Genomic DNA, 12,483 nt, shown 5'->3' with positions numbered 1-12,483 from the left:
ACTTAAGATCATTTTTATCAAGCAATTTTGCTTTATTTCACAATATCCCAAATGCTACGATTGGTCTTCAAACTCTAATCATTGTGCCTGAATTTCACTCAACAAATATTTATTGCATATATTTATTACATGCCAGTCACTGTGTTAGACCCTGTGATACATGCTGAGCAAGAGACCCAGGGTGCTTACTCTAAGGAGGACATAGACAACACAGATTGATAGTCATTTCAGATTAGTGTGTGACTCAGGCTGATAAGGAAAGAAGTCATGTTCTATGTGAGATCATTTCCACTGTTTCAACATGATCTTAAGCAATCCAAATGCCTCATCGGAGTAACCTGTATCATTATCGTTCTGTGATATCAAGCAGATCACAGAATTTTCACCTGATGAAGGATTAGAGGCTTTTATGTTTTAACTTCACGGTCTCCCATAAGAATTTAAATGTATTTACTCCCCCTGTTTAAATAAATGACTAGGGAAAACACAAGGTATATCTTTTCTAAGGAGTCACTATAATCCCTCAAAATCTCTATTGCCAGTTTTTATGTACCCCAAAGGATCAGAGTGCCTTCTTCACTAAGATCCATATCTCAATAGAGCATCTGTTTCACGGCAGGAGATTTTTCATTTGGTTTTAGTGATAAGTAATTCAAGAAGTAGTCAGTCACACAGAAACCCTAAAGACATCTATAGAGAGACAGTAAAGTTCACAAAGACTGAATCAAGACTCTCTTCGTAACCACTATAGACCTTAAGACCTAGGACAGTAGTGGCAGCATAACTGGCCCTCGACAATTCTGGGTTAAATGTTGCTGGATGAATGAGGATACTTTGAGAATATGAGGTGGTTGAAGCACAGGACCATAATGGATGGAAAGAGGAAAACTAATATTGAAGTGGTTAGGTCATCAAGAGGAAAAGCCACAGAGAAAGGACACCAAGAACCGAATCCTTTTGGTCCCCTTTTGACAAAGGCCATAGACTCATCAATGGTTGGTCAGGAAGCTGGGAGAATCTCAGGAACAGACGAATGGCAGCTCTGAGGGGCCACAGCTCAAGACTAATGCTCTAGCCATTCGTCTTCAAAGGAGAAGAACAATCAGCAGATTGAGAAATTCTTCTGTTTACACTCCTGAACAAATAAACTAATTGCATCTTTGTTTTTAACCTACCAAATCAAAGCTTGATTACAGGTCATTAGTGACCACTAATACATGAAACTGTTTGCATTTCACTGGTCTATCTGAATTACACAGTCTTGCCTTGCACACCAGCTCAATCAAGCTTCCAAAGGGAAACCCCGTTATCAGGCTTCAAGCGGGACGAAAAACAAACTGATAATTAGCCTCTGCAATTGAACTGTGATGCAGAAGAATTATTTTGGTTCATTGTTCAACTAGCCATTCCCTTTGTAGGGGAGACATGCTCTTTGGGCCCAAAGAGTATGCAACCACCTCTATGAACGTTTTCAATTATTCCCAATAACTGCTAATGTTGTACTGGTGAGCAACACGGACCTGCTTATGTGATACTAGGATAGGCAATCCACAATTCATAACACGGTGGCTGATTAAAGTGCAGATAAGGGCAGAGAGCACATGGGGGATTGTCAGAAATATCAAGGGACAGGAAGAGAGACTATTTGGCAAAAGAAGGAAGGCAAGGTAGGGACTCTATGCCTATGTCAACAGTGCATACGTACACACACATCAACTAGGTAGTCCAGAATTTAAAAAAGTCCAGTTGAGGCTTTGGATTACCCATACTAGAAGCCAAGACTCTTAAAAAGAATTGGATCATTGTCAAGCCTCCATTTCATTTTGTGCTGAGCAGTCACGGAGGGGCAGGGAGTGACTAACAGAGATTAACGATCTCAGAAATATTTGAGGACTTTCTAACATAGCAACTGCCATTTGGGAGCAAATCCCTGGTCCACCTCATCTAACGTTCTGTTGCTTCAAAAAGTGTCCCCTGGGGAATGCCATGTTTGCCTACCAATGTGCTGAGGTCAAAGAATTGGAGGAGGTGCTAACAAGGCAAGGGACGACAGCCCATATATTGCTGAAGCCATTTTTACTTTTTAATCTAGGCTAGCTACTGAGCACATGACCTATGCCTCAGCTCAACATGTGCAATGACAATCTAGAGTTCCATGCAGTTTAAAAAGCTCTTTCAAATGAATTATCCTGCTCATCTTTATTTATATCAGCCCCTGAAAAAGTGAGATTATTAATAACACAGTAATGGTGGAAAATGCAAGCTCTTGAGTCAATTTCTGTTTTTAAGTCCTGGTTTTTCCACTTACTAGCAATGTGACCTTCAGCTTACTTAGCTTTTCTCAGCTTCACTTTTCTCATCTGTAGAACACAGACCATGATGGTACCTACATTCATAAGGTGATTGTAAAACTCTAATACGTAATGAACGAAAGGAAGTGCTTAGCGTACTTCAACATGCTACATAACAAGTGCTCAGTAAAGATTAACTGCTATAGTTTCTCGGTCTTCCTCTACCACCACAAACAGCACCCATCATGGCCACCACCATGAGCACCACCACCATCCTCCACAGGAAGATAAAGAAACTAAGTCTTCCAGACAGACTTTTTCCTAAAGTCCCTGAACTACTCAATGACTCAGGGAGGATGAAGCCATTATCTTCTGACCTTACCGTTCTCCCTACCTGGAACACATTTCATTCTCCCTCCCTCTCCTCATCCTTCGGGTCTCAGCTGAGCCACGTATTTCTCCTCTGAACGCTCTCACATCATCTCGCAGCCCCCTGTACATCCCCGTCACAGAATTTCTCATCCTGCGGTGTCATTACTTGTGGTCCTGTGTCCCCCTCCTGGTCCAGGAGTGCCTTAAGGGAGGGCACCAGCTGTGTATACCACACCTCTGCATTCCAGAGCACAGCACCACACGAGTGCAGAATAAATACTTAGTAAATGGAAGGCTGATGGCAGACTCCTTTCACACCACCCTGCTGCTACGTCGAACAGTATGATTTCTCGCTGGAGCGCTGTTTGGGAAGTCGGAGACAATCATACGTGGCTTTTTGCCTCACACTGCTATTAAATAATCTTAGATGAAAACTCAAGGCAATCTTAACCGAATTTTAATGGATTCCATTTCCAAAGCAAGCAGCTCAACTTGAGAAAATAATGCCTTGAAGTGAGGCTTACATTATGTTAACACACAGACATTCATTCATTTTATACCTCACACTCAATCACAGAGCTATGCACAATGCTTACATGGTTACCAATCCCTCAGCATTTTGAAAAGGGCACCGTCTTTGTACTTGGAAAGGATTTTTCAGAAACAGTTGGACTTGATGAGGTGCAGTGAAAAGCATTCTTCCTCCCAACAAGCTCTTAAAATTCTGACTCTGAACGGTCTCTCTCGCACTTGCCGCTTTTGTGCTTTTAGAAATTTCGAGGCTGACATGACACAAGTCAGACAAACATGACCAAATAACAAAGTATTCCAATCCCTTCCGTCCCCTCCCACTTGGAGGGGGCAAGGAGGGAGTGAAGGCCGCTCCAGGGAAACCCATTTGAAGTCTATGTAGTCTTATCTCATTAAAGCAGCAACGAAGGCCAAACCAACTGAAACTCGGACTCCCCAATCAAAACCACATTAGAACACACTGAAAAGGTTACCTGGCTGGTAGGAATGAAAGAAAGGTACATTGAAATTACAACAGATGTAAACTCTTCATTAAAATAGGTCAGACAGAAAAATGTGGAATTTTTCTATAGCAAGGAAAGAGCTAGACTCTACCTCCCAACACAAACACCCCAAGGCATTTTTTGAAAACAAAGCCTACTCTTTTCTTATATAAAGAAGCACATTAGGAAATATAGCCTGTGTGGAGTCTATATAAATGTATAAAGCTAAGGCTGCATAATTCCCTTGGGACACCAAAGCCTAACTCACCCACACCCATTAGCTGACGGAGAACATACAGAAACATATATCCATATGTATAAATACACACATCTGCTCTTTGTTTTCTTCTCCCTTTAAGTCTTTGACCACATTTTTCATTTTATTTTCCTAGCGTAAGTCTTGATCTGGAAACTCTCCTTTCCCCAAACCTTTCCTTAGAAGAAACTCTTCTGCAGGTCTTACTCTTCGACCGGACTCAGAGTTCCCATCTATCTCTGTTACAAACTCCACCGCAGGGGAGAATTCTCTGATGATTCTTTTTCTCAAATAAAAATTAGAGTTCCTTTGAATCAGATTTCATTGCCCAGGGCCCCAAAACACAGCCATGTGTGGAGGCTGTAAAGCTCGACAGTCTCACCCCATAGTTTGAAGAAAGGAATAAAACAAAGCTAGCAGAAGCCTTCGCGCTACTTCATCCCAATCAGGTGGGATAGCTCCGTGGTCATACTAATAGAGCCTCCAAGCATTTAATATAGGTTAGAAGTTACTGTTTTTCCTACGTAGTAATTTCCCGATTTCCTTCCTAATTCAAAATTACCATTTAGCAAAGACTTCATTCTTCATTGTACAAAGTAAGAAGCCCTTGTCTCTTCCTTCGCCTCCTGGCCCAATGCTTTCTCTCTGTTAGAGCAGTGAATCCATCTGTCTGATTCCCTAGCCTAGTCTGCATACATCGCCAGCATCTACACAGTCGGGTCTAGTCTTACAGAGCCTCACCTCTTTCCTGGTTAACTTCATAACCAGTCATTACTTGTTACTGCTGTGTAGCAACACATTTCATCAAAACGTGTTCTGAAAACAGTAAGTCAAACAGTGCTTATTATCTACACTTTCATTTTAAAACGTGAGTTAATTGATCTGCATCCCCCAGAGCAACTTTTAAGCAATTGGAACTATTCAACACTTCCATATTGCTATTTTATTAAAAATAGTAGGTATAAATAATAATACTAATACCTTTATTTCCATAGGTGCTTTCATCTGGATAATTCATGCTTCATTATTGTGCCACTATTCTCTGTCTTGGGTTCTCCCTTGGCTCCTGTGACAAACATGGGGTTCAGATCCAGACTCCAGGAGGTAGCGATGCTTCAATTTTTGGTAACATACAGGTGCATTACACACGCTCCAAGCCCCCCCATAGCCTCTTTGTGTGAGGTTGCTCTTGGTCTGTCAAAATCCAGGCTGATACGGTAGGTAATACACCCAACTCTAGAAAACCTCTCTGTGCTTCGGCCTCCTCAACTGTTAGTGGGCTCCTTCAGATTTTGGAGAGCAGGGGTTCTCAAAGTGTCACTTCCAACCAGCAGCAGCGCCTCTACCTAGGACTCCACCAGAAAGCAAACTTCTGGGCTCTTTCCCAGTCCTATTTAATTAGAATCGCTGGGAGGAGCCTAGCAATTTATATTTAACAAACACTTCAGGTGGTTCTAATAAACATTAAGGTTGAAAACAACTGCCAGAAAACGTGTGAGGAGTTTTGAGGAGGCTGGGGGCTGTTAGGGGAATGACCTCCATGTAGTTAAAGAGGGATCATGAAAGCAAGGATACAAAGCTTTTGAGGTAAGGCTTCACAGCGGAGGGCTAGCAGCAACGGGTAAAAATACAGATGGCTCTGGTACACAGAACTTTTAAGCAACTGGAAGTATTCAGAAACAGGAACGGGTCATTTCACCGATTATAAGAGGCTCCCTTTCTCTCAGTGTCCAGAGGTATTAGGATTATACTCTGGGAGAATCTATGAATAAGGCAATACAAGAAGTACTAAAAATAAAGCTACAATATTAAAAAAACACAACAAAATTAAGCCTTAATAAGAAGCTTCAACATACCACTAATATAGAAAGAGAGGTTTATAATTTATTTATTATCATTAATTTTTTAATATCTCAAAGCTATTACCTTTAAAAACGATCCTACTGATGCTACATAGAGTAGGTAATGGATTTTCATATCCTAATGTTTTGTTTCATATTCAGAAAAGGGCAGCAGTTGGCTTAGACTCTCACAAGATTCCATATATTATTATATGAGATATTTATTATTTAAAAGAGATGAATTACCACCATCCAGAACTGATACTCGATCAAATATTAAGGTTAGGGTGTTATTTCTCCTGTTTTGTAATGAAAACAACCATCTTTTGACAGTAACGATTTTGTTTTAGGACACAGAGAAATGAACTAATATTAATGAAAATACAACCCAACATTATGTAGCACCTACTACATACTCGATACTGAGTACACATCACACACACTGTCATATTTAATACTCACAGCAACCTTAGAAATTCAGCTTTGTTACCTGTATTTTATAGAGGAGGCACCTGTTCTGAGCAAAGTTAAAGAATTTGCCCAAGGTCACAGAGCTAGCAAGTGGTGGAGCCGGAATACAAACACGGGGGTCTCCAGAGTCAGTGTTCTCAACCCACTAAGTTTATTTTTCAGTATGATCCTGAATTCTAGGGATTTGGAGGGCAGAGAGAATGTATGGCCCAGTGCAAATAATACTTAGGACTAGTTAGGGCTTCTAGAAATACTAAAGAGAACCAAACAAGCACTTACTGATGTTTAATCTATGTCAGGTACCGAACTAACCACTGTACAACTATTTCATTTAATGCTTACAACAACCATAGAAGGTAGCTACTAGTATTATCCCGATTTTACATATGAGCAATTATGGTTAGATGATTTAAGTAATAAGCCCATCTTCATGAAGTATTCACTGCTCACATATTTAAATGGAAATGAAGCAAAAGAAGTAAATAGCTTGTAAGAATCGCTCAGTAAATGTAGCTTCACTACCCTTATATTACGTTTCCAGGGAAAAAAATGGTGTTAGTGATGATTCATCCATTCTTTCTCATCTATTTTCTTGCTTGCTTTAAATGGCAGATATTTGTGAGTTAGATATTTGGGTGCCATATGCTGTCATGAAACAGAACTAAGTCTACTGCCTTCTCCACATTTTCATATGCGTCAAACTTTAGCTCTCTGAGGCTTGCACCAAAGACAGTGGCCAGGAGTGTGGCCTCAAGACCCTTCCATTTGGAATAGTAACAATGAATGACCTTAGAAATGAGACATACCCCCCACCTAATGCCCAAGAAAGGGCTATGACATGCCAAGTTGCTCCACCCAAAGAAGCTTGTGTTAAGGATGTAGGTGGCCCACGTCTCTCAGAGAGAGTCAGCAAAAATGAATGCTTTTTCCAAAGACTGCAAAATTTCATCCAGTTGGGAGTTCAATGAAAGTTGATTTCATTTTTTAACATCATGGGAAGAGCTCTGTTTTAGGGACCAGATCTCTGCACCTCTGTCTTGTCTCCACCACAAACCAGCTATGTGATCATACGCAAATTGATTAACTCTACTAGATTTTAGTTTTCACATTGAGGAAATAAGAAATAAACTCATTCTCCAATTTTTTTTGTGCAGAGTAGGTAAGAGCTGTGAAAATACTTTGTAGAAATATAAAGCCCCTTCACAAGTTTCATAGGGCATTACTATCTTATGTAACTCTTTCCTTGCCTAAAATTTGACTATAACCTATCAACCTGGTTAAGCCAAGTTGGTTCACCCACAGACTAATTTAAAAGACAAGAGGAAGGGGGACCATTTAAACTTGATAGTTATCAGCTGTACCAAAGATACCTGTGGACCTGTTTGCTCCGTTGTTGTGATGGTTAAGAGGGATTCATTTCCATTGGCCTTACTTCCTTGTAAGCTTGGTAAATCCTCGGATCAGTGAACATCAGTATGAAATAGCCTGAGAAACCTTTCCATGCAAGCCAAAAGGATTATCACCAAACTGCTATGTCACTGAACAGGACACAGACACTCTCAGTAGCTCAAAGGGAGGCTCAGTAGATTGTGCCAAAGATGCCTTTGGGTTCCTATTCAGATTTCAAGATGCCAACTTACTCTCCCTTGCATGTCTACATGAGAGAGTAGAATTTGGTCTCTATGTAGATTAGTTGGGACAGCAGTGAAAGGGGATAGTGTGAAGGACATCTTTATGCAAGGAGAACAAAAAAGAAATTCCATCTGGAGTTAAGTGTGGAGAGATGAATCAAAGACAGTATGTAGCACTATTGACTATTTTTACAGTCTTAGTGGGAGGATTCAAACTAGACACTCCAGAGCAAAGAGACAAAAAATCAAGGAAACAATTTCCTTGGTGCTTTTACATTTTTCTTGGACTATGGTTTCCCTGAAGTTATCTGAAAGATAACTTTGTGATGTGACACCATCATACTACTTGTCCTATTACAGTTCTTTTCTTAAAATATTTTGTCAACACAAATGGGTAAAACTAAGGATTACAAGTATACATTTTCCTTGGACCTGTACCTGGAAAGGGACATTCCTTCTTTCAAGTCACTCATGTGGGACCATGAAGCTGATTGTTTGATTTATCGCTCCAACCCTGGCTCTAGATTACCTTACCAAATTTACTTTCAGGACACCAAAAACAGAGGGAGTAGAGGTTGCTTAGATGAGGATCTATGGCTGGGAAGGAAATCGAAGCTTCTCAGACATAAAACATGCCATACTCTCCAAAACCAAGGTCATTGCATGGGTGGAAGTTGGTATTTTCAGGCCTATGTCTCTCTGCTAAAACATACCTATGTTCCATCACTAGCAGCCCCATTGCAATACACTACACTTGACCAACTGCCCCCATATGCAGACCTCTCCAGTAGGTCTGGTTGTCAGAAACCCACTGATTAAACATTTAAAGACTGGCTTTGGCAAAACATGCCAGAAATTCCTTCAGGGTAATTAAAACCACCTTCTGTGTCAATAAACACAGACTGTGAGATCCTTCGTGTGCAGAGGGGCTGGCTCTGACCCTCAGGCTCCAGGACATTTTTTCTTAGATGGCTTTCCATCATTGCAATGGATTTTCACTGACTCACCCAGACCCTTTCCTAGCCCCCTTATGAAATGATTGGCTGAGGTCAGAGATACCACCTACCTTTACTATTGCAGCCCAGACACAGGACCAAAGTGGCTCTGAACCTAAGGGCTGAGCTCATTGCCAAAGCCCCTTCACACAGACCTACAGGTAAGAGAACTTGAATGGAATTATTGTTACAGAATTTGACAGTTAAGAGTCTTTACATATCACTACTCTTCCAGGGTTCTCACTGATTTTCATCTGAAGAATGATTAATGTGACTTCAAAGGAAAAGGAAGAACTCAGGTGGATATTTACTACGCTGATATCCACAGACTTGTTCTTTGCATGTAGTAGACATTCCACGAATTGTTTTTCACCATAATGACAGCTTTATTGTTCCTATTACATAAACAATGTTTATACTTATTGAAAACTGTCAGACATTAGAAAATAAAAATAGTAAGAATTAAAATTTCATCAGCCTGACATAGCCATCATTAATATTCTACTAGCCATTCTTTCCTTGGAATTATTTATGGACGCACACACAAGTTTATAGGACAGGAATCATATATACCCTCCTTCTATCATGGATGTGGCTACCTTTAATTTTTTAATAGTCTTTTTTATACTTATTTCTCTCCTCCCCACATACCCAATGGTAATAAACTTTTATATATTTTTTCATACTTGTATGATCATATACCAATTTATATAGCATGAGTGAGGTTTCAGTTGCTCAACTGATACTTGCTGAAGGGTTAAAGAGTAAAATAAAAAAACAAACACAGAAACAAACAAATGAGTGACAGAATAATAGGCTATGCTCTTAATTAGCTGGTACAATTTCCAAGTGATGGCAAAAATCATATAGCACATCTTTAAACTCCAGTGGGGGTAGGAGAACCGAGCTTGGACATGTTTGGATAGTTGTAAGTTAAACTCCTGAGTAAAGAATACGTACCTGGCTGCTGCCCTAACTACAGAGACTTTACCAATCTACTCTCCAACTCAAATCAAGTTCAAAACCACTTAAAAAGTGCCCATGTGCCAAGCACCACACTGTCCTCTGTAGGATAAAACAAGGAGGTAAAGGTGTGATGACTGTCTTCCAGGGGTTTCTTTCTAGCTGGGGAAACAATGCTCAGGCCCCTCTCTTTCTGGCAGGCTATCTGAACTTGGACTTTGGTGTCCACATTCATGAAATGGGGATAATACCTATATGTCATAGTACTGTTGTTATGATTAAAACACTCGAGGAACTGAGAAAAAATTTCATGGGAAAATGCAGATTCAAGGCAGGACATGTAGGTACCAGGAAAGGGGAAATTGTACGTACAGAAGCAGGAAGCAGGGATGGCGTGGAGTACTGAGGACCCAGTGCAAGCCCACATGGTTGATTTAGACGTCAGTTAGGAGAGACTCAGAGAGTCTCTGAGGGGACAGGCAGGAAGCAGTAAGGTTTACAAGCACAGGACAAAATGGTCAGCAGCCCAGTCTTCTTGAAGGGCCAAACACAAGTAGGAAAATAATTTTTGCCTTTTCAGCATGTGCCAATGTCTAGATCAAGGCCATTCAAGTGAGTGACTCAAAGGCAACCTACTTGTCAAGTAACTGGAGAAAGAAAAAACCTGGCCCACATAACAGGCTTACATCCAAGTTTTTGAGACTTATAGGAAAAATTCTGATCGGAAAATTTCCATCTCAAATTGCGCTGAGGAATCTCAGGGACTGAGTAAGCATGTTGGCAACAGAAGCACATTATAAACAGACTGCTTTTACTTTTGCTTTTTTTTTTTCCACCACTGTGCACAGAGTTCTTCAGGTCCCCAGGGAGACCTTAGCAAGTCTTTGATCTCTGACCCTGTAAGGGGTCAGAGAACCTACAGGGAAATACACCTTATTCACAAATGGAACTGCATGAAAAACATTCTCCCTACGTCCTATCAAGTGACCAGAGGGCTCTGACTTTCATAGCCTAGAATGTTAGTTTCAGCCAGGCTAATCCTACAGAACTGGGATGGGATTAAGTACTGGTCACTCCAAGAGATGTCAGTTGGAAGCACTGAACTGTCCCCGTCTTTTCTGTTAGCTTAGGGTTCCAGAGTAGCTCTTCTCCCCTCTGTCGTATTTCTTTTTTTAAACTAGTACCAGTGAAGACTTCCTGGAAGCATGTTCCCATGGATCTGTGCTGTCCTAATCAATACTCACTCTCTCACCCCATCGCACCTGGCCTGGCTTGCCAGACATAAGAGAAAGGAGATGAGAGGTCGATTTTAATATTACGACCCCAAATTGTTATTTAAATTGATGTTTCTAGAAGATGCTTTCATACTTTTAATCCTCTGAGGAAGCAACTGGTCTCCTACTGACCACCACAAATCTTTATCCATTCAAATGACCATCCATCCACCCAGCCCATCAGCCAGCCAGTCAGCCAGCCAGCCAGCCAGGTATCCTTTACATTTTATCTGCCTAACTCTTAGGTCACAACCTATGTATCAATTTTTTTAAACCTCATAAAAATTTTAAATGAAAAAAAATGTCTCAAAGAACTTCGTATTCTTACTTCACAGGAAGAAAAATGACCCAAATACTCAAGCAAAATGGATTGAGACTTCAAATCAACTCCTACCTATAATCCCCAGTGACTGCTGAAATGCAGACAGCCCATTCATTTTGAAAAGGGACCAAAGTCACTCACTAAAAATACAATCCCACTGGATGTTTATAAGATTTATACTTCTCAATTCCATCAAATCATGCGCTCAACTTTTGGAGGAGAACTAGAGATGTCTGTAAGCCAGAGGTCAATGATAGGTAAAGTTTAGTTTCCTCAGATTTACCTGGGTTCAAATTGCATTCAACCACACATAGTATTAATAGGAAAAAAAAGGAACACATCTTTCAGAAATGTCACATATGAACCCCAGGAGAGGGCTAGCTCATTAAACAACCATACTGGTTGTCGTTGTGGGTCAATCATTATTTGAAGTCACCTACTTATCAGTCTGAGGAAAATTAACATTTCTGGGTCACCAGGTTCCATATACTTATCTACAACTGATGCCCTGGAACCATGAAAGTCATTTTATTTAATATAGGTGGGCAACTAAATCCCAGAGAATGAGCGACTCACCCATGTATTTAATGGCAGAGGCTGAGAATTGAGCTTGCCTCCCCTTTCGGACTGGGTAGAAGTATGTGGGCTTTGGGGAAGCATAAGGGCAAAGGAGCATATTAAGGTTCAGTGCTTATATCTTGATGAATTTATTTCTAATCTTCACCTGCAAAAATTCCCTCTAAAAATCTGTGACAATGTGAGATAGAGGAAAAAGATAGACCAGGCAACGGTGGGAAAGGGCCACAGCAACTGCAAAGGTCTTCCTTGGTACAGCTTTTTCTAGACAATATATTAATTATTATCTAGAAACTCGTTTGTATCTAGAAACTTAATTATTTATACCATTTAACCCAGCAATCTTGACTTTAGAAACCTGTTCTAAAAAAAATAACTAGAGAGGATTTAGAGTCATGCAATTATTTATCACACAGTTATTATAGCAAAATATTGGAAATAATTTAACTTCCAGCATTAGATGAATGGCAAAATTGTG

General features: G+C 40.3%; 1 protein-coding gene across 8 annotated transcripts in view; it reads right to left on the bottom strand.

Moving 5' to 3' along the window:
• PPP2R2B (protein phosphatase 2 regulatory subunit Bbeta) overlaps positions 1-12,483 on the bottom strand; it is a 457,129-nt gene that overhangs the window by 252,476 nt on the left and 192,170 nt on the right. For 2 of the 8 annotated variants that reach the window (XM_078067335.1, XM_078067334.1), the window contains exon 2: positions 4,914-4,998. The exons of the other annotated variants lie outside the window; for them this stretch is intronic. In XM_078067335.1, the coding sequence (XP_077923461.1) occupies positions 4,914-4,950 (37 nt within the window). In that variant the 5' untranslated portion in view covers positions 4,951-4,998. The remainder of the gene's footprint in view (positions 1-4,913; positions 4,999-12,483) is intronic. 8 annotated transcript variants of the gene reach the window in all.

The sequence above is a fragment of the Halichoerus grypus genome, chromosome 2 (genome assembly GCF_964656455.1).
Source record: "Halichoerus grypus chromosome 2, mHalGry1.hap1.1, whole genome shotgun sequence".
Classification (NCBI taxonomy): domain Eukaryota; kingdom Metazoa; phylum Chordata; class Mammalia; order Carnivora; family Phocidae; genus Halichoerus; species Halichoerus grypus.
Note: the sequence above shows the minus strand (reverse complement) of the source record. Positions and strands in the feature narration are given on the sequence as shown.